Below are 25,625 nucleotides of genomic sequence, written 5' to 3' on the forward strand. Positions count from 1 at the left end.
TTACTGGAAATTATTTTAAGCAATAAGGTTAGATGATGTGAAGCACTGTCATTTGATAATGCCTGTAAACTGGAAAGAGAGTGTCCTGGGAGAACTGTGCATGAAGGAGAAATTTTGTATATTAGTGGCTACTTCCCCAATAGTAAGCTGTTACTGGTGTTGCAAATCAAAGGCAGTTCAGAGGAGATTTTATTTTTCCTTCTTGTTTTATTGGGCTAAGGGCAGTCAGGTTGAGAAGGTGGATGAAAGATTATACTTTTAGAAGCACCATGACAGCCTGGTGTATGTGAGCTGGTGAAATGGTTTGGTGATCGTGGCTCAGTTATTAATAAGGCGGGAAGATAATGTGGTGGCTGTCCCCTTCGCCAACACACCGGAGCTCTTCAGAGCTAAAAGTGTAAGCCCAAACTGCAGAGCACAACCTATAAGTTTGGCTATATTAATGTAAAAGTTTCTGCTGTTCAGGAAAGCTGGGAAGCTGTGAAAACACATTCACAAATGTGCTATTCTGGTATAACGCGTTCCTGTGCACAAGGCTTTGGTTGTTTGCAGGAGGACATCCGAGTTTAGGAAATCAAGATTTACAATTCCAGTGTCCCTAATTTTCCTAAGAAATCAAACTTCTTATTAGAAACTTAGAACTGCATGTCAGCATTTTAAGAGAGCTCCTTTTTAAGCCAGGACCCTGCTCCTACTCCCACTGTTCCTATTTAGAAAGTCCTCACTGCTAAATACGTTTTCTTTTAGCAACGCAAGCAAGTAAGCATTCAAAAAAATAACAAGGGTTACTGCATAACTACAGAATGGCAATTATGGGACCTGTCACTGAGGGAGGAGTCAGAAATATTTGAATGAATTTGTAATTTAAACTTGATTTTTTAAAAGACTGTATTCTCTCTGTACACAGCAGCACTCCTCTAAATGGCATTGAGACCTCAGTTATACTTAGACCTACGTTTCAGTTTTTGCGAATGCGTTAGAAAGCTGTTTCTGACCGTTTTGTTTAATGAATGCTATGCCTTCCCTCCAAAAACAGTTGTAGGCAAAGTGAGCTGCTGCTGTGCCACTTCCTTTCACCGTGTTCCGAGTAAACATGAAAATGCTCACTGCAAAAAGACAACCAGGTTCTTCGTGCATAAGGAAACAAATTGGAGCTGCTCTGTTATATTCCTTTGCAAGCGCGAAGAGTTCAGATCAGTACAGGAATGCAGAGAGCAAGACCCCCTGAACTGTAATTTCTATGACATTATAATTGTAACATGGAGAAGTGTAAAAAAGATTTATAGGACAGTCAGAGTGCTGTTGCGTTTGCAAAAACCATCTGACTCATGCGAGCAGCTTGAAGAACTGCAAATGCAAATTTCATGCCTAGGCACTGACATGTAAGAGCACTCGGCTCACTGATACATTGTGGTATCCACACAGAACGAAGAGCTGCTTTTCTGATTTTTCCAAAAGTCTGGCTCATAGTGACCCCAATTCTGCAAAGCTCTTAAGCATGTGCTTAAGAGCTTTGCTGAATCGGGGCCAAAATTATGTACTCTTGTCTCCTCCTCAGTGCAAGTTGTTCCCAGTGGTACATTCTTAAGTGCTTTGTCCTGTCTCGTTTTAAATGACTCAAGCACTGTCAGGGTGTTGTTTGATTTGATTGTTATCTTTGGCTGGCCGTCTTCTTCGCTAGTTTGGGGGAGACTGCTGGGTCATTTTAGTCACATTCGTACATTAAAAGAAGCAAAAGCTCATGACACGTGTTGGTTTTTTTCCTACTATACGATCAGACAAAAATACAGTGAAATCGTACATAAAATGTTTAGATGACAGGCACTCCCCACCAAGGAATTATCTTTTGTATTTTGCTTGACAGGGTCAAGCTTAAAATAATAAGCCAAGTGTAAAAGAGAATGTTGAAACGATGGGCCTTATTTTCAGCTACTGGTCCTAGTGAAAGTAACGTGGTAAAGTAGCTCCATAAGAAAGTCAGTCATTTCTGAATAACTGAAAAGGTGATAAATATTAGAAAAGAAAAACTTTATTCACAATTTCAAAAGTGCTATTGAATGCTATTCACTTTTTAGGGAAGTAAATTCAGGTTTCTGTTATGAAGGGATGTTGTTGCTCTTACAGTGCCACGATCACCGAATCGAGGCTGCTTGACATCTGCCTATCTACAAACTGAATTGTGAGAGCCACTAACCCTGCCAGTCTTGCTATTCCACATACCAGTTGTACATATACATGAACGTGAGCCAACGTCAGGTGCACTTTATTTTAGCTGTATTTCCATGTGATGTTATTTTCAGTGTAACAGACTTGCGGAACCCAGAAGGACAATAGCAAAAAGAAAAGGAGCAGAAACACTTTCAGTTTTGGTAGCTTCCAGCCTCGTGGCAGGGCACGGCCAGTTTCTCCTGGTGAGGAACTGGGAATATTTCCAATTATTCCTTGGTCTGAATTTGTTGCAAGGAAACTAAGCTTTGCTAAATTCTGTGAATTCTGTGAGCCATATTTTTGCTACATTTACCAAATAATGTTTGTCAATCTGGGCAGGAACCAGTTACTGTCAGTAATCAAATTCGTCTTGAAGTAGTGCAGTGATATACTCTGAAATTTTGTAGTTATCGAAGTATCTCTTTTATGCTTACTGAGCAACATGTATTAACTAGAGTGCACCCCAGCTGATGCTTAGCAGATGTTACGGTGCTGCTGGAACTTCTTTGGTCCAGTAATGGAAGAATATGTTTTTGTTTTGTTGCTTTGGTGTTTAATTTTATTGAGGTTTTCTTTATACAGGCATAATGTGTGTGTACATATGTGGACATGCATATAAAATTGAATGCCTAGGGTAAGGAAGGGAAGAAGAATGGGGAACTGTTCCATAAAAGATAAAAATAAAAATAAAAAATAAGAATTGGAAAAAAAGAAAGAATGAGTGAGAAACATTATAGAGAAAGGGCAGGGACAACAGGAGGACATTAGAACTGCCTTCAGACTGTGAGGGTGAGACTGGGAAAGGAGGAACCATGGCATATACCTCATGCTCTGCCTCCCTCGCATCCAACAGCAGCAAATGGGGAGAGACAGTCTGATGTAAGTCTGTCCAGCAGGATGCTTCTTCCACTGACTTCACATTAGAAAAGGAGAAGCCCCATGGATACCACAGGACATCTGCTTCACCATTTCTGGAGCAAGGAAAGGCACTGAGCCTCATGTGTGTATTACTGCTGTCTCACTGCTGTTGGGGTTTGAGGTTGTTCAGCCTTCAATTTATATATTTTTTTTCCTTTTCTCACACAAGATGTGTGCAGGAAAGTTGCTGCACAGACCTGACTTCCCCAGACACAAATGGTGGGACTGGCCACTCTTTATATTAAAGGAACACAGCTGTAGTTTGTTACGTGATTTGTGGAAGTGACCACAGCATATGAATGAGTTGTCAGTGTGTTGTGGTTTGAGGTAAGAGACTACGAAGGGTGAGCAGAGAAGGAGGAGAATACTGTTGGCTGTACTTCTTGCAGGTAGGAAGACACAGCTTGCAAAAGGGTTTGAGTGCAGTGGCACCACAGATGAGCTCAGAATGTATGTAAATGGCTGAATAGCAGAAGGTGTGGAAGTACTAAACAACAGGCTAATTAAGCTGTATATTATTTCGGGTACTGTATAAATAATCTTATATAACACAGTCACAGCAGTTTCCATTCTGTTTCCTTGTCCTCTGGGCCTAATTCCAGCTGAGAAGTGCCTGGAGCATACCACAGGTCCTTTGGAGTGGGCTCTTATTTATTATTACCTTATAACATTGCTCAAGTGTATTGCAGTAAATAATTTACTAGTGCTAGGACTTAGGTGGATTACGTTTAATAAGGCAATAACTTCTGTTCTGTTGCTGTGGGTGACCTCGATAGATGGGGTGAAGGAGGTCACAGGGTAATGTAATACTGCAACTTAGCAGAACACCAAGTATTGTTTCATCTCTTCCAATGCAACCCACTTATACAAAAGAAAAGACTGGACAAACAATCCCAATTGTGCAATGTGGTGTTGGATATTATTTTAGGCAAACAGCAGGAGCAGCTGGTAAGTGAAACTGAATTGAATTGAAAATTGTTATCACTTCCATGACTTAAAATTAAGGAGCTTTCATGACCTTTGTAAATGAAGAAGAGTAAATCAGCTGAACACTGAGCTTCGGCAAGTGATCTCAATAATAACAGAATATTGTATTAAAAATGGAGCGGTATTTTCTGGGGAAATAGTATACACTGATCAGCAAATGATGCACATACAGAAATTGGAAGTGATACCTCTAAGAAGAAAGGGAGGCTTTTATGGGGGATGCAAGTTGCGTGAATTGCCGATGGATAGTATTCCAGGGGCAGGGATCTGGGAAAATGTGTGCTGCTTCTCCTCCTCATCTTTATTTGGGCAGAACACCAGTGTACAGATATTAGTTCATGTTGTTCGAAGTCAGCAACTTCTTCGTTTATCCAGTAACAGTAACTGAAACCATCTGAACACTGGTTAGCGGCTAGCTGACTAGCGTGTGTCATGCTGGTAAACATATGGGGCCAAATACCTCTGCTGTGCTTGTCAGAATCTGCGGAATCATGTCTGCGTTTGCTTCCACATACAAAGCAATATCTTCAGAGGTGCTTTGTCGCAGTAGTAATGCCCAGTTCCCAAGGTGAGATGCCGTCCTGTCCTTTGATATTTGGTTTGATACTAAGAGCTAACCAAGGAGCCCACAGACTTGCTTTTCGCTGAGCAAAGAACATTGGATCAGGCAAACCATCATTCAACTGATGTCACTTTGTCCAATCGTATTCTTAGTGATTTCCAAATAGCTTATCTATCAAAATTACAATAACTAGAGACATGTCTGTAGTTAAGTGGCTCAAGTAAACTAAAGATCAAAGAAATGTACCACCTCGCATACCTGTTTACATTTAGGAAGATTTAAGTTGGAGTTCTCTGTTGATACTAAAAGCTGGGAAGGTCACTGTGTCACTTGTAAAAGTTTGACCCATGCACATTAAAGTAAAATATGATCGTTTTCACAAAAAAGTAACAAAAAGTCTCAAAGTCTAATTCTGCTAATCTTAGTAATATATCACAAGTTGCATTAGCTTATGAACATTTCTGGCAGTGGAAGAGGATATAAAAATGATCTATTGAATACAGGCAGTTTTTATTCTCATGAAGTCTATCTCAGGCTTATGTGAAAATCTCATTTCCATAAGAACTAAAGTCTTCAAAAAATGGGTGGATTTTATTCCAAGCCCAGCATTTTCAGAATTACTACACAGAATGAGCTAAATTGTACCAACTCAGCAGAAGCCTTTAGAGAAAGTAGTGGGATGGTGAAAATATATTTTCACATTAAGTGATCTGAACGTTTAAAAAAGTAAAATACCTCAAAACATTAAGAGAATATTTAACTTAAACTGAAGCTGAAGTATTTTTCAGTTAATTGGTTGCATGCTAAATAGCTGTGTAAGGTGGGTGGAGTACCATCTGAAATCCAAACAGCATTCAGTTGCAGTGACACGATTGCTTCTTCTGGGATATTAATCTCCACTAACTTCTGGGGACTCTTGTTTTTTCAGGTGCAATTGCTGGCATTGTAGACCAGCCGATGCAGAATTTTCAGAGAGAGTCGGAGAGCCAAGCATCAGCAGGGCATAAAGCCAAAGGTGTTATCTCTGGTGTGGGAAAAGGCATTATGGGTGTCTTTACAAAGCCAATTGGAGGTGCAGCTGAACTTGTCTCCCAAACAGGATATGGTGAGTTTCTCTGTTTCCACCGTCTCCCTTTGAATTTTCATGAACAGATCTTTGAAATGCTCTTCAGGTACAACTGGCTACATCTAATTACTCAGCTTGGAAGCTTAGAGAAGGAGTTAGAAGTGCCACATCTGTATAGTTACAAAAGTTGTACTCATTTCCTTAAAAAATCAAGTTGTGCTTCTCTCTTGTATTGCCGATCAGTCTTGTAAGGCCACAGAAACACAGAATGCAGAAAGCATGAAGTAATTGTTGGAATACACTGGGATTAGTTACAGAAACATATGTGCTTACAAAAGAGTTATTTACGTAAATGTAATTGAGCAACACTATGTCCAATTACAGCTTTATTTTGCGAGTGCTTTGATACAGCAAGGCAAGACTTGGGTTATCTCTATACAGAGAGAGTTATGTTCTTGGAAGAATTTCCCCTTTATTTTGGAGAGCTGTGAGAAGACAGCCCTGTTTTTAGGCACGCGGGTAACCTTTTAACTGCCAGAGGTGGGCTGTTAGGCAAGACTTAGCAGCAGTCATGTTGAATGCTCTCACATTGAATGGTAGATGTTTCTGGACCACCAAGAACTGTCAAAGAAGAAAACACCAAAACACACTGAGTTCTTTGCTTCCGGTATCATGAAATGAAAGCTGCTGGTCTGGATGTTTACAAAGAGGTGGATTGTGGGGGGCAACTGGGGAAGAAAGGCAGGGAGATCTGTTGATACAAGGACAATGTGTCATTAATATTGCTTCACTATATGGGATGAATCTTGAAGATTTAGCTTTTAGCCACTAGCCACATTTTTATTTGTGATGTGTTACTTAGAATGCACGTAATTCTCCTAGAGCTCAAGTTCAGGACATTGTTTCCACACTTCCTATTACATTTAGAACTCATTCCTTGAAGTAATCTATTGAAAGGAATAATTAAATATTTAATTACTGTCATTCTTTAAAATAATTGCCTTAACTTTACCTGCCTTGTAGGAGTATTAAGAATACCCATTGCCCTGAAATGCCCTGAAAGGACACTTCTCATTGCAGATATGGTACACAACACATCATGTTTTCCATGAGCATGTGACAGAAGGAGTTAGCCAGGAAAAAACATCAAAACTGTATCAATAATAGCTGACAGTGCGTGAGAGGAAAACACAAGAGTTCAAGTAACTCTTACCCACAACTGGATTGGAAGTGGGACCGTGCCTCTTGGGGGGGACCAAGGGGTGGGGGACCACACAGAAATAAACACATGTTCTCTCTTTCTCCATCTGTAAATAACATTTTCACTCACATAATGCTGAGAACCTCGGTAAGCCAACTGTTACAACTGGGCTGCTGCTTTTAAGTATTACCATCAACATGTGTGTTAAAAATTAAAGGGTTTTCTCAGTGCTGATGTTTTGTTTAAATTATTATCCATTGTGTAAAAAGGAATCTCTAAGTTATTGACACCCTTATGCAAAAAATGCCTTTTGCTTCAATAGAATGCTTAATTAGCCCCCAAAAAAACCCCAACTTTGTTTACTCAAAGAGTAACTTTGCTTTAAGACTTATGACTACTGCTTACTGCTTAGCCTACTTCCTGTCTTTCTTATTAAAATTTTTAGAACTAGTTAATTTGTGAATGTTTGGCAACCCTCTAATTCTCTTTCTGGTGACTGTACCTCATTTTTAAAAGACCACAAGCCCTCTGAAAGCATACATACTGTATCATCTTCAGCTTTGGATAGCCTATGTAGAACCCTCTTAAACTGCTTCTTCTAGTCTCCATTCTGTGTGAGATTAAGAAGCATTCACAATAAACCAGATGCACTGGGAGATTTCATAAATGTGTATGGATCTATGCTTAACAGACTAAGATTAAGTGACTGAACATACAGGACCTAGGCAAGCTTTCCTTCAAATTTGTACCGACTGTGGCACGTACATGGAAGTATTTTAATATTAACGAAGAAAATTAACAACAGTCTTTATTTTTTATACATAAACTATAAGAGGTATGTCCGATCCTTCTCTGGAATGATGGCTCTCAGGAGCATTATGTTTCTCTTAATTGCAAATGTATGGCAAATTTTTAGAACATGCGGTGTTTTGGTTTGTTGTTTTTTTTTTGAATCTTGCTAATGCAAGATCACCGGGGTTAAGTGCACAGCTCTTGCATTGTAGTATTTAATGAATTATCTTCCAGAGATGTGACATCACTTTGGATCTGCACTGCTTTATGAACTGCTTTTAACAGATGACATCACTACAACATGTAACTGTTCTGTAGCAAACAACTACTAAAAACCTTAAATTCTCTTACCACAGGTATTTTGCATGGAGCTGGACTTTCTCAGCTTCCCAAGCAGCGCTCTCATCCAAATGATCAACAAGTTGAGCAGGCTCCAAATAGCCACGTCAAATATGTCTGGTAAAATTATTTAGACACTTTCTCATTTTTACATCCACGTTGTTTATTAATAGGCTCTGGCCTGTGGTCAAGTCAACAGGCTGCTTCCCTAGGAAAGGCTGAGTTATGGCAGTTTGTTTAGGAACATTAAACACAAAGGTAGTGCATAGAAACCCAATCTGCAAATGATGGGCTGCTGATCTGCTTCCAGCTTTGGAACTACAGAGCTGATCTTTATTTAATGGCATTCAGTGAGCTCTTATTTATCATTGCGCTGAGCCCAAGAAAAATACTGCACATCTCCAGAAACAGCTGTTAGTGAAGATAGCTTTATTTTCTATGCTGAATTTGTAAGCCGCTTCTCAGGGTAATTTTTCTATTAGGATGGGAAATAGGCTGACCTAGCACGGTTATTAGGCCAACTTTGTATTGAACGATTAGGGAGTTTTGATAAATAACATTTTCACATTTATCCACTAAATCTTGAGTCTTACATTGTTCAGTAATGGAGATTTGGAACGTATTCCGTGGCTTATTTTCTATTTGTAGATGATAGCTACAGGCTTAAGAGCATTAGTGATCAAAAGAAGTCTTTGAGGGTCCAGTGCCTAACACTGACTACTTCTTTTTTTTTCTTTGATAACACAGGAAAATGCTGCAATCTCTAGGGAAACCAGAGGTTCATATGGCCTTAGATGTCATGATTGTGAGTGGGTCAGGCCAGCAGCATGACGGCTGCTTGCTGCTCACCTCCGAGGTGCTCTTTGTGGTCAGTATCAGCGAAGACACGCAGCAGCAGGCCTTCCCCGTGACCGAAATCGATTGTCTGGAGGACGATCAGCAAAAAGACCTGCTGAAGGTGCAGCTGAAACAACAGAGAGTGCCGTGCGATTTGGAGGTAAAGGCTGAGTGATGTTTTCAGTCAAAGATAAAGTCACAGTGGTGGTGATGCTTTTGGCAGCAGACACACTCAGCTTTGGGTTGAGAGACCAGAGGTTTAAGTGCCAAACCAGGGCACCCGTTGTTTTCACACACCTCATCATTGACTGTTGCCCTTTGGATAAAATGGACTTGGCTCTTCTGTCTGATTTAGTATCTGTGACAGCAATTTCCTGAGGGAAAAATAAGAGGAAGTGCAGGTTGTTGGCAAGCACCACCTGGTTTCTGAAGAAGTTCTCATGCCTAGCTGCAGGTATGTGAGGTGCTTGTTTGTCAGTTAGTTGTGCCTACAAAGTCACAGCGAGAACAGCTCCTTTTGTCATTCTGTGAATTCTGTTTTAACAGTTCAATAATGCTTGATGCATCCTCCTTTCAGTGTGTTTCTTATCTCCCCACTTTCAGGAAAGTGCTTTTTCTTGGCTGCTAGCTGTGTTTAGTTCTTTAGATATTCCTTCTTCTGCTAATGCTACCTTTAAAAAAGACCAGTTCTCTTGCTGAGATTGGAGGCACCAAGTGTTTCCCAGAAAGAGCATAAATTCTTCATCTTCCTATTGAAAGATCTCTAGGCCATTTGAATACTGAGGTTTTGGATGAATTATCATATTTTAATGGTAGAAGAATGGTATATTTTTACACTTTCGGGAAACAATGTTTATTGTATTAAATTCTCAAGTGGAATCACATGATTCTATGATTTCAAAAGCAAACTTATATGTCCTGATTCTTGTTTTTTATAAAAGTATGTCAGGTAGTTAATACACTGCCATTCCAGGAATTTCTGTTTCAAAAATGCAAAAAGAATATACGTAAAATAACAGTTAGTATGAGGTGTGCCAAAAGTAAGAGAGGCTTCAGTGTGCTCAGTGAAATCCAAACTTTGCTGGTCACCAAAAAATTTTGCCATTGATTCCAGCAGAACAAGGACTTCATCTGTGTCATGACAATACTTGGAATTTTTATGAAAGGCTTTTGAAATGCTGAATTCTCTATTTATGTTTATTGTCTTTCCAGTAATGTCAGTCTCACAGAGTGCTGTTGACTGAACTTGCCCTTTTGCATCACAGTGTTCCTTGAGGCATTACTTAAATTTGATGCAAGTGGCCAGAGCTCCACTTTTCTGTCCCTGAACACTGTGTGGTTGCTGGAGGCACCCATTCTACTGAATCCAGACCATCCTTCTCAGTCCAGAACTACTGTCCTGGAGGGAAGTTGATTTGTTCCCCCTCAGATTATTGATGCACTCAATTTAACCTAATCCTAACTTTAGCAATAGGCTGTGTTTTTTTAATTGGGTTGTAGTAGCCGTGGCGGCTCTTGTCTTTATATTTGGTTATTCATGGGGTGAGGAGTAGGCTGCTGCTCTGTTGGGGGGATTGTCCAAAGATTGCTACAAGATGGTGATGCCTGCCTAGGAGGAGGAAAGGCAAAGGACTGGGAGTAATTCTAGTCCCCATAGCTGCTGCAGCTGGCACTGTGTAGGACTGCTAGGCCAAGAGGCTCATGTAAATGCTCCGCTCTACATGACGTGCACAGAATCCAACATTCCTACGTACACATGCTATTACACACCATTGAGTGACCTGCCTCGGAGAGGTACTGGACCAAGTACATGTTTCTTTCTTTAGCTGGATATGTTTCTTTTCTTTTAGTGGATAAAAATACGGGACCTCCTACTCCAGTGGCATAGCAATGCCAGGAGCTGTAAGCCTTGAGCCACCCAGCCTCTGTGTACACAGTGTCTTCTGCTGACACAGACTGAGAGTGCAGTGAAGGGCAGTGAAAATGTATGGCATGATAAAAGCAGTGAAGAGTGCGTGTGCCCCAGAAGTGGAGCAAAGTCAATTCTGTAGAGCACTGGTGCTTATGGGAGCCAAGGCCTCCCCTTCAGCTGCTCAACAAGAGTGTGTAAAAAGGCTCTGTGAATATGATAAGGGAAAGCAAACTTAGGAGACGCACGCTACAGCTTGCAGGTAAGCAGCTTCATAGCTGCAGAGCGACATCTGAATAGACGTGACTCCCAGCTATTAGTGGTAGGCTGTCTTGCTGCAGCTGAAGTGCAGGCACTTCTCTACGTGACGACTTGGTGAAGACCAACATTTTTTGCTGAAAAATGCCCAGTTAGGTCTTCCAAAATATTATGGTTTGTGTGTGTATCTTATTGTCCACCCAAAATAATTGCCAGAAGTTCTGTTTCAGCTCTGCCCAAAACAGTTTCTCTCTTTGCCTCTCCTCAGCTTCTTGGAACTATTAGGAAACAAAACATGAGCTATTCTACAGCTGTAATCACCAGAGATGTTATAGAGCATATTTTGCCTCTTTCAGCAGTCGGTGTGCCTGATGGCTTGTTCGCCTCCACAGATATAACTTAATCCATCTGGCTAGGAATAACCTGGATGGAATCTTGAAAACTTTGGCACTGACAACATTGTTATTGAAAGGGAAGCATTAATTGTGCTTGCATTGTCTTCCAAAGTAATTGAGACACTGCGTGCTTCCAGACAGGCATCAAACTCTCTAAGAGCCTCCAATTCCAACTGCTCTTGATACAGTTCATTGCAGGCAGCAAAAATCGAAGGGCACTGGAATTTCAGATATTCCAGGATTTCTTTCTGATGTTCTGCAACAGGGTTTTCACACATGCTACCTGTATCATACTTGGAGCTGAAAAACACTCCATGGATTGTCAAAGAAGTTGTGAGAAGAAAAAAAAAAACCTAAAATAACAGACCTTTTTACTCACCCTGCGTGCACAAAGCAGACCATAGTTGTTACACACACATCTGGACCACTACAACAAATATGCTGTAGCTACTGTAGATTTAGAACTGCTGTAGGATTATTCTTTATAAATCATAGTTGGAGGAATTTTAGGAAAAAAATTAAAGTTCTTAACTCAGAAAATGTGACCATCTAACCTTAAAGGTCGTGTGGTGTTTAAGATTCATCTAGCAGGTGCACTAAGCAACCCTTGTTCAAGTTTTGATTGATTGAATGGTTTGGTTATTAACATTGCAGATTCTCAAAACAGTTGGTTAAGGAACTTAGTGACAGTGCTGGATCCCATTTAGGGGAGAAAAAAAAAGTTGAATAGCAGCAATTCCAAGTTTTTCTTGTTGTCTTGACAATATAAGCTAAATGGTAACTGGCTGGGCAAGCAGACAGTTACAGATGAGATCATCTGGAAGCAGGTAGGATCGCAGATACTCTGGCCAAGTACAGTTAATATTTCCTCCTGAATAATTATGCTATATGTGTGGGATGTGGCCTAGGTCTGAATGAATCAAAGAATCACAGACCAGTTTGGGTTGGAAGGGAGCTAGTTCCCAGCCATGGGCACAGAAATGCATCTCACCAGACCAGGCTGCCCAGGGCCCTATCCAACCCAGCCTAGGACACCTCCACGGACAGGCATCCACAGCTTCTCTGGGCAGCCTGTGCCAGCACCTCACCACCTTCATTGCAAAGAATTTCTTCCTTACATCTCATTGAAAATCTAGCTTCTTTTGTGAGGTTTGCTCCAAAAGTAATGCTTCCTATTTTATTATATTCAGCCATGACATCAGGGCAGATATTGGTGGTATGGCAGCAGAGGGGTGGTCTGACAAAATGGTGCCTGACTTGGAAGTGCCTATGGAGCAAAGGTGTAGAATTGAATTCCTTCATGCAGAAAAAATGGCACCCTTTGACATTCATTGAGGGTCCTATGAATAATGGGTTCACCCAATTAGGTGAGTTGAATGCCAACACTATTTCCACCTGCTTTGATAACTTTTGTCTTTTGGTCAATGTGGAGTCAGAACTATAGTCTAGTTTGCATAGGTGCTGCTTCAGCACCTTTCAACTGGTAAAACAGATGGACTGCTGAGGTGCTTTTTCTGTAACGACAGACTGAAGCCATCATTCAGACATTCTCCATTGTTTGCCATGTATCCATCTGCTGCAGCAGCAGTCTGCCTTACGACTTTTTTCCCTCTCCCTTTAAGGAGAGTGTAGAGGAAACCACGCTTTCCTCTGCCCATTTCTTCATTTCCATTGTTTCTATGCACAGGCTCCAACTTTGAGCTTCTGAGTTTGTTTGAGAGCCTGCTTCCTTTAGCATTTTTGTGGTGATGATTGAAAACAGGAGCATTTCTGCTTGATGAGCAGTAAATTCTTCTCCAAAGGCATAGTTTTGTTTTTTGTTTTTGTTTTTTTAAAAAGGCAAGGGACTGTTTTGATTTGAATGTGACAGCTGTCGCTATCTATGAATCATATTAATTATTTTTTCAAGTAAGCAATCGTTTGTTTTAAATGAGCCCTGCAGTCCAAAGATGTGACAAGATATTGATCCTGGCTGTTAAACAGAATCCAATGGTACTGCTTGAAAATACCATCGAGGCATGTGTAAAACTTCCTGAAGGACAGGCTGAAGGCAGTAGTCTTTGAATCCTCAGCATGAAATCCAACAAAGAAAGACATTTTAAACATTTGTAGAAATGAAAATGGTAAGCAGTTCTCCAACTGTAATTAAGGAAGCATCAAAACCTATCCCTAGAATAGCGTCTGCCTTTCTGTTATTTTCAATTTTTGGAAATAAGTTCTATTCTGAATTACTTTGATAATTTGACAACGCTGTAGCATCCATGGTAATATTTCTGAAATATTTTTTATTATTTTTTTTTTTTTCAACTAAGTCAGCTAGCTGGTGCCTGCTTGCATGTTCTCCCTTCTCAGTCTAGTCACAGTCATCTTCAATTTCTTTCTCTTCAGAGAAAAAAAAAGGACACAGCAGATTCTTCCAGGGCCAGATTTGCCCATGGCTTTTCATCTAATACCTAATCTGACTGAAACCACGTGGTAGATGCCACCTTTCTGTTGGTAGCATTGGCTTTAGCTAGAGGTGCATCATTGTGACCTTCTTACTAGAACCTTGAACTTCAACATATTTTAGCCTACAAAAAGGGATTTCTTCAGAGTAGTCTCTCCAGATCACCTAGGAGAAGACACTTTGCATGAGGAGTTCTCCATAAATAACATGCCCAAACCACCTTTAGTGAAAATCTTTTCCAAAAAATTCTGTAATTCTGTGGATGCTTCTTTGGTTACCAGAGGCTGGTGGATGTATCTGGTCATACCTGGGAGGCAGCTTCTAGTTCTTACTCTGAATTGAGTTGAGTGAAAGACTCAAACTTACTCAGTTTCCCAGAAACAACTGTGGGTTTTCAAACATTCTACTTTGTGAGAAAGTGTGAAAGTTTTGCTAATCAGAACTGCTATCTATCTGATAAACACTCCTGGGAGCTACTGGTGTTTTTCTAATAGGGCTTCAGGTATTTTTTCCTGTCTGCAAAGAGCTGGTCCATTGTAAAGATCTTCTCTTGAGCTAGCTGTGTTGGGTCCATCCCTGAAAATCTCCAAAGATTCTGCTTAGACTTTTCTATGGTGGAGCTAGAGCTTCTCAGGCAGAACTACTCAGAATAGCAAAGAGTAGGCCACCAGTCATCCAGTGACAGGAGGAATCTGCTGATTAAAATATCCATGAAACTACTGTAAGAGAGACCCTAGGGAAAAAGATTTTTAACTAGAGAAAATGATGTGGAAGTTACTGTCTTCACGACTAAGTTCAGTCACTGTCAGTTACTCAGTAATGCCTTTATGTTATCTTATTTCAGGCAGACGGAGTTAGAGAGAGACTCTCAGAACAGCAGTACAACCGCCTCGTGGAGTACGTCACAAAGACATCGTACCACCTCACCCCCAGCACCGCCACAGTGCCAGCGCCGCAAGCCGTGGCTGCCGAGCACCTTCCAACTGTAACCAAAACATACAACTACGTGGTTGATCCCCATTTTGCCCAAGTATTCATTAGCAAGTTCATAATGGTAAAAAATAAAGCCCTGAGGAAAGGATTTTATTAATAAATACCAGTAATATCTTACCATTTTGACATAACACTTCCTGTGCTGTAATGTGTCAAGGAAAGATGCATATAATTTTTGAGGAAGTAGCAGATAATAACCAGGTTAAGCTTTTCTAATCGTGACAGCATTCCTGCTCTGTAGCCAAGATGCCGGTGCTGGAAGGAAGGTGTTCTAGCAAATAAAGTGAAAGGGAAAAGCCCTCGACTATATAGTTCGATAAAAATCCTTTTTCTTTCAGTAACCACAAATCGGGGACTAAGGAAAAACTGCATGCATGGAGGCATTTTTGCCACACAAAACATATGTATCAATACATACTATATCATATTTTAGGGTCTGCCAGTTTCTGTTGTAAACCAGGTTTATAACTCAGCTGTAAAAACTTGCTCAAGGCTGAGCCTTTCCCCCCACACATGCACTGCCCCCAGCACGCACATCCTAAGGCAAAACATTTTCCCCCACTAAATCTGAAAAACCCAGCGTGGCTGTTTTAAGTTACTTAGTGACAGCTGGGTTTTAGCACCACTTTAACCTTAGAATAGCTTCCTTTATTTGACTGAAGTTTTGCAGGACATTAGTCCTTAATGTAAACTAGTGCCTTTGTGTGGTTTGGAGAACAAAACATGAACTACAGCATGAATTTATTTTTAAAACCGTCTGTATACAGAAACTTTATTTCATCCACCATCAGATTTTCAGAACTTTCAATGTATATATGACACTGTGCGTTGTCTGGTCATTAGCTGGAAGCCAGTAACACGCAGTTCAAAAATTTATGAACCAGAGCTTAGCCTCCTTGAAATCAGCCAATCTATGAGCTCCTAACATAGACGTGCAGGTGCTAAACGCAGCCTTGGTGGATCTTCCTTACTGCTGATCTGACACCACTACACATAGTACCAGTTTACTTAATCCCTATTTTATGCTTATCACCTTTGAAGTGATAAAAATAGGGATACTTAAAAATAACAACCTTTCAGATATTATCTGTACTGAGGAAAATGAGATATTTTTTTTTTCATTTTGGTCCGAAAGTAAGGACCCACAGGTTCCAATTACAGTAATTAATAGTTAACGATGCCATTGCAGTACACTTTTAAACACATGAAAACAAATGAGCTCTCTAAGTAAGTGCTGAAGTTTTACAGTTTGTAGTAGAGAAGGAATCATTCTGGGCACAGTTAATTATTTTATAAACCAAATCTGTCTAGAGCAGCTTTATTTTTTTTAAAAAAAGATCTTACTTGGCTTTCAAATGTGCTTGTGACTTCTCTCCTCTTCTCTACATACTCACAGACATTCATTTTGTCTCAGGATTCCTGAACGTGGCCAGAATTAGAGGCAAGAACTGGAATAAAATCTGATCAACAGTTAGAGCAAATAGATACGTTTGTTATTTAATACTTTCTATGCATACCGGATATGACCAAATGCACAGTACCTACAAATGGAGTACTGGCAGTGTTTTTCTCATGAGGTCTTGTTAAATGTGATTTCTAAAAGCCGTGTCTCTCGTGTACTGAAAGACAGAAGCCTGAGTTGTCCTTCCTGAATGTGAAATAAGCCCGTTCCTTATCAACATTTCATACAGTGCTTTAATAATTTTGTCTTTGTTTTAATATCATTATTTAAAAAATGAATGTATATACACACACACTTCATTCCTGAATATTTTGTGGAGATAGTTTAATACTTCTAATTTTGCATATTGATGCATAAATTGTAATATAGAGATTGTTTAAAGATAAATAAAGCTCTTCCTATAATAGTTGTTTCTGTGAGTTACTTGGCCATTCCGTTACAAGTGAAAGAATAGTCACCGTGTAGAACAATAATGATAAAGAAACACAAGCTTCATGTAGACCCCATTAGATTCCTGTTGGTCCCTGGCCTTTGTCATATACCAAAAAACACAATAGATCTTGACAATGCTTTGGAAGTAAAGAGCTGCTCATTACCTTGCCAAAACATGTGCTGAAATGTTTTACAGTTTTGTGACTGGCTGAATCAAAACAGCATTGCAGTCCCCATTTGAATTAGAGCAATCTGTTCATCTTACATGTGGCACAGAACCCAGCCGAGAGGACACAACCACACCTGTGAAGGATGAGGGATGGCAGCAGCTCAATTCCTAAAACTTCGTAGATTGCAGCCATTGTTTACGCTCTGTTTGTGTTTTCTCCAGAATTATACTGTCTTGGAATAAACACTTGCTTAAATTACGCTCTTCTTCAGTGAAGTAAGTGAGCATCTTTACTGCATTAGGCAGGTTCCTTCTCCCCCTTCTGACCGCATGTATGGAAACATGTGCAGAGATGGCATATAAATCAGCCTCTCCTACATATGAGCTGTGTGAACTATGAAAACAAAGTTGTCCAAAGAGCAGCTGCCTGTACTTAGCTGCTAAAGCACTCCAATGTGTACCCTTAAAGCATACCTACTTTCATAATGCTCTTTAGACCTGGAGAGCTCACAGCTTCAAATCTATCTTTTTTAGTTTGCTTCCAGAACAATCAATCATTCCTCAAACACTCAAGAAAAAAGCAAGCCAGCCAAAAACTCAGAGGCATAGTCACTTATAGATGGTAAGATCTTTCCCAAAGTAGTTTAGATCAAACAATCCCTTTTTATATATTGTTTCACTTTAAAATATATATATAAAAAAAAAAAAAACAACCACCCTTTACAGACAGTTGGAGGTGGCCTTAGGGCAGAGAAGCTGTACATATCCTGTGAACACTGTGCCAGACCATCACAGACAGCTGAGTAGGGTCTTGCTCACACAGGCCTTCATTGTATCACACGAGGTCCCAACTATTTGTTCAGAAAGATACAACTTAACTTTAGAGAAGAACCACAAGACAAACTGATGGCGTGGTGCTGATAGCAGAGCAGGTTAGCCCTTCTGCCTACCCCATAATAGCGAGCCCCAGCCTTGCCCTCCTGTCCCAGTCAAGAGGAAAGGAATAGCTTGGCTGGCATTGCAGGCTGAAAGGAAGTACTCATTTTTGTGAAAACATAATAACAGCATTATAAAGAAAGCAACACACACTTAACTTATGCACTGATGACTCCTGCAAACAGAGCAGAGCTCACCTTTCCTTCTTGTTGAACACATTTAGACAGGAACAGCTCTGAGTAGTTCTGCTGTACAGACTAAAAGCTCTTCTGTCACAGAATTCTCCTTTGGATCAATCAATGCCAGTAGCAGAATGAACACACAATTCTAGCTGGCAGTTAACAGTTTAGAATAAACAACTTAGAATTTCAAAGCAAAATTCATTCCTGACAACTGGGAAGACTGCATGGGCTTGGGCTGGGAGGGAAGTTGGGTTCTTTCCACTCGCACACCTGGCAGTAGCAAGCTGCCTTGCCTCTGCAACTGTCATTATGACTGAAAACCCCTGGCTATTTAAACCTGCAGACTACGGCTGAGAAAATGTTAGTCAGTATATAATGGCATACCATGTTTATACTGTACATTTGGAAGATAAATTGGTATCATTTGCAATTGTTAAACTTCGGTTTACATTTATAGGAGCGGGGGTATTTTGATTACTAGATGGTTTCCCTTCCACCACTAATGTCAAATTCTTTCTTTGGTCAAAAGAAACACTGCACGTACTGAAAGTTTAAAGAAAATCCCATGTTGCTCCATATAAGTGTTCTGGATCAAATACATTATTTACACGCTTTCATTAGTCCAAATGCTGCTCACAGTTACCTATTAAGTTAAGTAGTTAATGATCCATTTAGAATAAGACTTACTCCAAACAGGATTTGAACTGAAGACCTTCAAATACAACACAGATGGCTTAATTTGTCATGCTTCTTCATACAAAGCCTTCCCTTCTTTCACGTGATCAGCTTTGACTCCTTTCATAGTACCCACATTCAGCAATCAAGAGCTTCAGCCACACACACACACACACACACACACATATACACCTACATACATACATATATACATAGATAGACACTTTCAACCTCAGCTACAGGCAATGCACACAGCACGTTTCCTGTGACAATAACAAAGCAGAAGGTAAGTGCATCAGGTCTTGGTCTGTAGCCCCTTGTACATCAAATACATGTGAATACACTTGCAGCTTAATTTCCCAACTGCAGTTACATACCATGTACAAGAGTGGTCATTTGCATACTAAGTCTTGATGTAACACTTTGGAAGGAAGATAAAGCAATGGCAGCAAAGCTATGTAAGTTGGCTGATACATTTCCAGAATCCCCAACAATTTTTTCATCTCAATGTTAGTTCACTTCTGAAGGCAGAGACCCTCCCAGAAATCCAGGCTCTCCCTTGCCGTAACAACTATCACCTTGCACATTCCCATCAGCAGCAAAGACAACCCAGCCACCATTGTTTAAGAATGTACTCGATCACATTTGGAATTTGGCCAAAGTAAAGATACAAATAACTCCCAGCAGACAGAAAATTAGCCTTGGGGCTCTAGAACAATTTATGAAGGCTTTCCACCACTCTTTCCGGTACGTAAGCATTCTGACCGTTAATGAAGACAATTGAGCATCGCTGACGTACGTATTTTATTTATTGAGATACATTAGAGCACATCATATGCTGAAGTACATTACACTTTGTAATTCAGAGAACACGTAAGGTTCAGTCCTTAAGTCTCCTTAGGCTGAAGGGGATCTGTGGATCTGCAAGATAAAAAGAAATTAAGTTATGCTGGACAAACTTCATACTCCCAGTAAAGACATCAGTAGGTAGGAAAGCAAAGCAACAGAGAGAAATGTTTATGTGGTAGTTTAGTCTAGAGGAATTCCCTCTGTTATTTCCTGACAGTTTAAGATTCACACACCCTTCATGTGGCAAACAGAAGTGAAACATGGAACAAATCAAGAGCTGGAACAATCCTGCACAGCACGTCAGATTCACTATACATGCAGCACTGATAACTGAATCAATCTTGCTAAGGGCCTGAAAGAGAAAGGAATGCAACTTTCAGAGAGAAGCCAGAAAGGAAACAAGTGGTGTAGGCAACCTACCAAGGAAGGAAGAAAACCAAATTCAAATTGCTTCTCCACATTATATTGAACACAATCCAACACCAGCTGTGTTCCAGGACAAGAGTCATGCAAGTGGTTAGCACCAAATTCTTAGCTTGCCCCTTTATTATATTGCAGAGCACACTCTAGAGGTAGGACACTCCCCAGACCCATACTTAGTTTCCTTTATCAGTACCTTCACACAGTCTGTGCCAGTAGCTGAAACTGTAAATCTATGCACAAACACTACGTCCTTCACATCCCAGCAGGAACAAAGTCGGTGCAGCATTCCAAACAAGCACCTTTACTAACAAATCCCCTTCCCCATGTACCATCTGCTCAGTTTCAGGGGTAAGCACTGATTCCAGAGTGAGTACTAAATGAAGTTAAAGAACTGTATTTACTGCCCCATACAGAATATATTCCAATAAAATGAGAGCAGCTGTAGAATATGCATGACCACTGTACCCTTTAGATAACCGTACAAAAAAACCCATCAAATTCTACCTCCAACTTCCATAAATAACATTTAAATTTCTGAGGGAAATGAAAATGTCTTCCATCTGTTTTGTGTACTTGTCCTTCTCACAGACTTTTTAGACTATTTGAAACAGTGGCTTTGTTTGCTCCTTCCTCCTACTATTCTGTAGAAAAATACAAATTCTTACGTAAGCGGGAGAAGGAATAAAAAGCACCAGCAATTAAAACAAACAAAATGACATGCAAAGATTTATCTTTCACATTTTCTTTTGAGATGGTGCAATTAAGGAATGGAAGAAATGTTTAGGAAACATTTAATTTTAACAGGTGCACACAATGTGTAGCTTGATTTTTTTTTAAGCCCCAAATGGGAACATAAGTAGAGGGGAGTTCTACTCGCACAGAAAAATCCTGTTCATGATTCCAATTAAATATTTAACATGGATCACTGTTGACAGTGTTTGTTTCAAATGGTTTTACCACCAGATGGCCTTTCCGAACACTCTGATGAAGGCCACCTGACTAAAGAATGCAATCCAGTGTCTAGGAAAGTTAGAAAGTCCTTATTTGTTAGCAAGGACCAAATGAGAGGCAGAATTACTGAGATTAAAACCAAGTAAATTTGTCACTTTGTTATTTACCTTTTCTGGAGTCATTACCACTAGAGCAAAGGCACTCTTTCCTCAAGGGGAAAGGAAGAAAAAAAGATCTGTACAATGACTTAGATAGCTGGAGCTCTGCTTCTGTTACACAGATAGGTCTAGATTGTCACACGACAAAGTTTCTTGCTAACAGTGTTAAGTACAAATGTTTTATTCAATCTTGCTGCTTCAAGCAAACAGGCTGAGAAAATCCAGCTGGACAGGATAATTAGAGGCACAGATTATCACGTAATGATCACAATATGAAAACATTCCAAAAGAATGAAAAAGCTATCATCCCAGATTAGTCTGGAGTCATTTTAAGAGAAGCAGAGAACTCAGGGTCAGAAATCCCAATGAAAAAGGGGGGAGGAATTTTTCGTTGTCACATCACGAGCCTGCGCAGTTGGCTGCGTGCTTATTAACAACTGTAACAAGGCTGAAATCAAGACTTTTTCCCAGTGTTACAATAAGAAGGAAGGAGAACAGAGTTTGGCAGTGCTCATACAAAAGGCAGCACAGTAAGCACTGTGAGAAGAGAACCCTGAACAAAGCTCTATTGCTGAATGCAGCAAGGCAAAAATCTGAATCTCAGTACACAGGACACTGCATGCTACAGTGATTTTTTTAAAATGCATCTATTCACATGTATTTAAATATAGGTATTTAACACATGCATGTATGTACATATGCATGCTTCCCCTCATAAATAGTTATCTTTCCCCTCTAACCAGCCCCAAAAGACAAAAGGATGTATGGAAGCTGTCTCTACTTCTCACATAGAAATCAGTGCAGTGAGGGAGGAACAGCCTTTCCATTTTCTTCTTCTGTACCACAGGCACCACAAGTAGTGCGTTTTGATAGCCCAGAGTTAAGCAATTCAAGATGTGACCACATCAATATAATCGTGGTATCAGGAAAGTCTTACATGAAAGCTCTGCTTCCTCTCCATGCAAGGACAGAACTGTTTGGAACACTGCTGCATGAGGAGGGGAAGGCCTGGCACCACTCTGCAGGTCTGCTGTAGCTGACACATTTTATCACCCAAAAGATATTCAGAAGATTCCCATTCTGCTGTTACTCCCTCGTCTCAGTTCCTATGCTTCTTTATGATTTTATTACCCACAGCTCCTCTGTGTGAGGAGCACAACTGTATCTTCTTTTCTCTGAGTGCACTTTTCTAACAGAAAAGGAAGAAGCGCAAAAGGGAGCACAACGTTTCACTAAAACAATCCAAACTTCTCTTCTGATACAGAGTAGCTTATTACCTGAAAATGCAGATTATGGTCATTTGGGTGGTGCAGACTCAAACACACCAGCTGCTCTCATGGCTTCAAAGTCCTTCATGGGATCATAGTTTTTATAGAACTCTGCATAAGCTTTTTTTCTGGGTTCAGCAACTCCAAACTGGAAAGTAACACACAGAAAATTAAAGCTTGCAAAGCTTTACAGGTGGCACTGGGTTTGCTTGGTTGGCTTTGCTTTCTTGCTACCACTGCTATGATTTTAGCAGTGGGTATCAGTCTAAACAGCCTCAAGTTCAATGATAGAAGGTAGTAAAAGTTGCCTTGTTCCCATTCAAATCCACAGTTCAGACTTCCTAACTGTTGGTCTGGAAAATAACATCTACAGTGAAACCTTAAAGAGACAGCTATACTGATAGCCAGCCTCTGATAGTTGTACCCATAACACAAACTGTTATGGCAAGTTCTGAGTATGCCTCAGATATACAGCGGACAGCTGCACAACTGTAACTCCAAGTCAAATGGTATCCCAAAATAATTGACTACAGTTCAGCTACACTGCAGGATAAACTATGGAAGTCTAGTAACATGCTCCTTGGGTACTCACTCAACTGAGGCACAAGGATATGCTCAAAAAGCCAAAAAAAAGTATGAAGGTCAAAGCGGGTTTGTCTAACAGCAGTGAACAAGTAACAGTAAATTACTACTGACATCAGTTACTTGTTCTAAACATGGTCCACTGCCTTCCTAAAGTGTTAATGTAAGGCTGCCACATGAGTATAAAACCACAGACTGTTGAAGGACATTGCAAATTTCATCACAAACAAGCCTGCCTACCTCTCATCAGATGTGTTAAGTGGATGCTGAGCATTAACTGTGCAAGCTTATGGTTTCTAACGGGTGTTTGTTGGTCTCCACAGGGTCTGACAGTGTTGATTTTGTGATAAGCTGACATTAAGTTAATTTTGGATCATAGAATCACAGAATGTCCTGGGTTGAAAAGGACCACAACGATCATCCAGTTTCAACCCCCTGCTATGTGCAGGGTCACCAACCACCAGACCAGGCTGCGCAGAGCCACATCCAGCCTGGCCTTGAATGCCTCCAGGAATGGGGCATCCACAACCTCCTTGGGCAACCTGTTCCAGTGTGTTACCACCTTCTGTGTGAAAAACTTCCCCCTAATATCTGACCTAAACCTCCCCTGTCTCAGTTTAAAACCATTCCCCCTTGTACTATCACTACCCACCCCCATAACAATCGTACCCTGTCCTGTTTATATGCTTCCTTCAAGTATTGGAAGGCCACAGTGTGGTCTACCCAGAGCCTTCTCTGGCGTATATAAATGCTGCTAATAGTGCATGCATACGTTCAGTAGGTGAAACAAGATCCAGTTCTTCCATGAAATTCACGGAATTTACGTTTCCTAATTCCCTATGATACAAATGTAACATGCAAGATCCCAGAAGTACTTTTTTTCTTTGTCAGAAAGCAAAGTACCAAGCAGGATTATTCTGGAAGCACAAAGTTCCATTTCTACATGCTGCTTCAAAAGAAAACAGGCCACAGTAGTCCTCCCACACCTCAGCATAATGGGCAGCCTTTGTGGTTTCTTTACGAGTATGGTTTCTAAAGTCAATGTAAAGATGAAGTAAGAACTCCCAAGTATCTCTGATACCATGACAAAATCACAAGCGATCTAAAGTTAACGTGAGGAGCATCACTTCTGTGAAATCATCATAAGCAGCCTAGGACAAGGAGATTTCAGGTTAAACTGTCACCAACTGCATGATTTTGAACACAGCGTAAGGCATCAGGTTATTCAGATCACTTCTTCACATGAAGATTACAAAGACTTATTTGTATTCTGGGAGCATGCTTACAGAAATACATTACTAAAGCTCCAACCCTGGCCTGGCCACTCGGTGATTCTGTGAACACTTTCTGGTGAAAAAGCTCAGTGAAGCAACATCATAAATTTTATGCTCCGGTGAGGCTAGCTTATAACCGAATTAATCGTGATCACAGAATCATAGAACCACCAAGGTTGGAAAAGACCCACAGGATCACTCAGTCCAACCATCCACCCATCACCAATAGTTCTCCCTAACCCATCTCCCTCAACACAACGCCCAAACATTTCTTGAACACCTCCAGGGTTGGTAACTCCACCACCTCCCTGGGCAGCCCATTCCAGTGCCCGACTTGTGATCTCACCTTGTACAGACTGATCTCACCTTGTACAATGCCGCACATCCGACAGACACAAAAAATGCCCCTAACAAGTGAAACTTCATCCGCCTGGCCAAAAGGCGGCGCATCTGCGGCTTAGGCAACAGCGCGGAGGACATGCTGACCGTATTTCCTAAAAGAGCAAACAAAACAAAACAAAACAAAACAAAACAAAAAAAAGGAAGAGACAAGTTCTACTTCAGTAACCTTCTGTCACTTTGCTTGAGAAAGGTCTGTGCAGTGAAACAATCATCGGCACAACATAAGCATAGAAACCCTATTCAATACCTAAGGGGCAGCATTCAAGGACAACGTGACGGTGACGAACCCGAATGCCCTTACACTTTTTCCAGCCGGCTCTCACGGCAGCACGGCTGGCCCTGCCTGCTGCCTGCTGCCTGCTGCCTTCCCTGCCGGACCTACCACTCCATGCTAAATACGTGGAGATAGAGAGGAAGGCATCCGCAAACCGCATCGTAAGGGCAACCACGGCGACCCGGCCCCGCCCCGCGACCCCTCGAGGCTCAGGCACACCGCTGTGACGGGACGGAGGGCCCGCAGCGCCGGGGAAGGGCTCAGACCAGCCTCGCCGTGCTGCCTCTCTCACCGAAGGCGCCCGCCGGCGCAGGGCCCGTCCCCGCCAGCCCGAGGGACGCGCAGAGGTCACGGGCTGCGGCGGCGGAGGGGCTGCTGGCGGCCCTCAGAGAGAGAGAGCGGGAGGAGCTCCGGGCGTGAGGAGGCCCGGCGGCGCGAGCAGCGGGGGGCGCGAGCGGGGCCTCACCTCGACGCGAGCCCACCAACGTCCTTCCGCCCTCCGGCCACGCACCCTCTGCGGCTCCACCACTGCGCATGCGCGGGTAAGGCCGCCTCGCTACGGCGAGCGATCCGGCTCACAGCCCGCCGTGCGCGCGCGCTGCCCGAGGCGGGACGGGGGGAGGATTGGGCAGCGTGCGGGGGGAACGTGCGTGGTTGTGTGCGGCGGTTCTGAAGGA

The 25,625-nt window shown here is 41.3% G+C and overlaps 2 protein-coding genes across 6 annotated transcripts in view; one reads left to right on the top strand and one right to left on the bottom strand.

The window, feature by feature from the left end:
- VPS13B (vacuolar protein sorting 13 homolog B) overlaps positions 1-16,779 on the top strand; it is a 415,034-nt gene extending 398,255 nt beyond the window's left edge. For all 5 annotated transcript variants that reach the window (XM_052704440.1, XM_052704437.1, XM_052704439.1 and 2 more), the window contains exons 59-62: positions 5,604-5,780; positions 8,091-8,193; positions 8,821-9,070; positions 14,763-16,779. In XM_052704440.1, the coding sequence (XP_052560400.1) occupies positions 5,604-5,780; positions 8,091-8,193; positions 8,821-9,070; positions 14,763-15,008 (776 nt within the window). In that variant the 3' untranslated portion in view covers positions 15,009-16,779. The remainder of the gene's footprint in view (positions 1-5,603; positions 5,781-8,090; positions 8,194-8,820; positions 9,071-14,762) is intronic.
- A 2,775-nt stretch (positions 16,780-19,554) lies between these two features.
- On the bottom strand, positions 19,555-25,550 carry LOC128091370 (cytochrome c oxidase subunit 6C). The gene is made up of 4 exons (XM_052704452.1): positions 25,415-25,550; positions 24,639-24,766; positions 22,426-22,564; positions 19,555-19,688 (listed from the first exon to the last, which is right to left on the bottom strand). The coding sequence occupies exons 1-3, from the start codon at positions 25,482-25,484 to the stop codon at positions 22,445-22,447; spliced, it is 318 nt and encodes a 105-aa protein (XP_052560412.1). The 5' UTR covers positions 25,485-25,550; the 3' UTR covers positions 19,555-19,688; positions 22,426-22,444.
- Positions 25,551-25,625: the final 75 nt, after the last annotated feature.

This window comes from Tympanuchus pallidicinctus, unplaced genomic scaffold (assembly GCF_026119805.1).
Source record: "Tympanuchus pallidicinctus isolate F22 unplaced genomic scaffold, pur_lepc_1.0 scaffold5, whole genome shotgun sequence".
In the NCBI taxonomy this organism is placed as follows: Eukaryota; Metazoa; Chordata; class Aves; order Galliformes; family Phasianidae; genus Tympanuchus; species Tympanuchus pallidicinctus.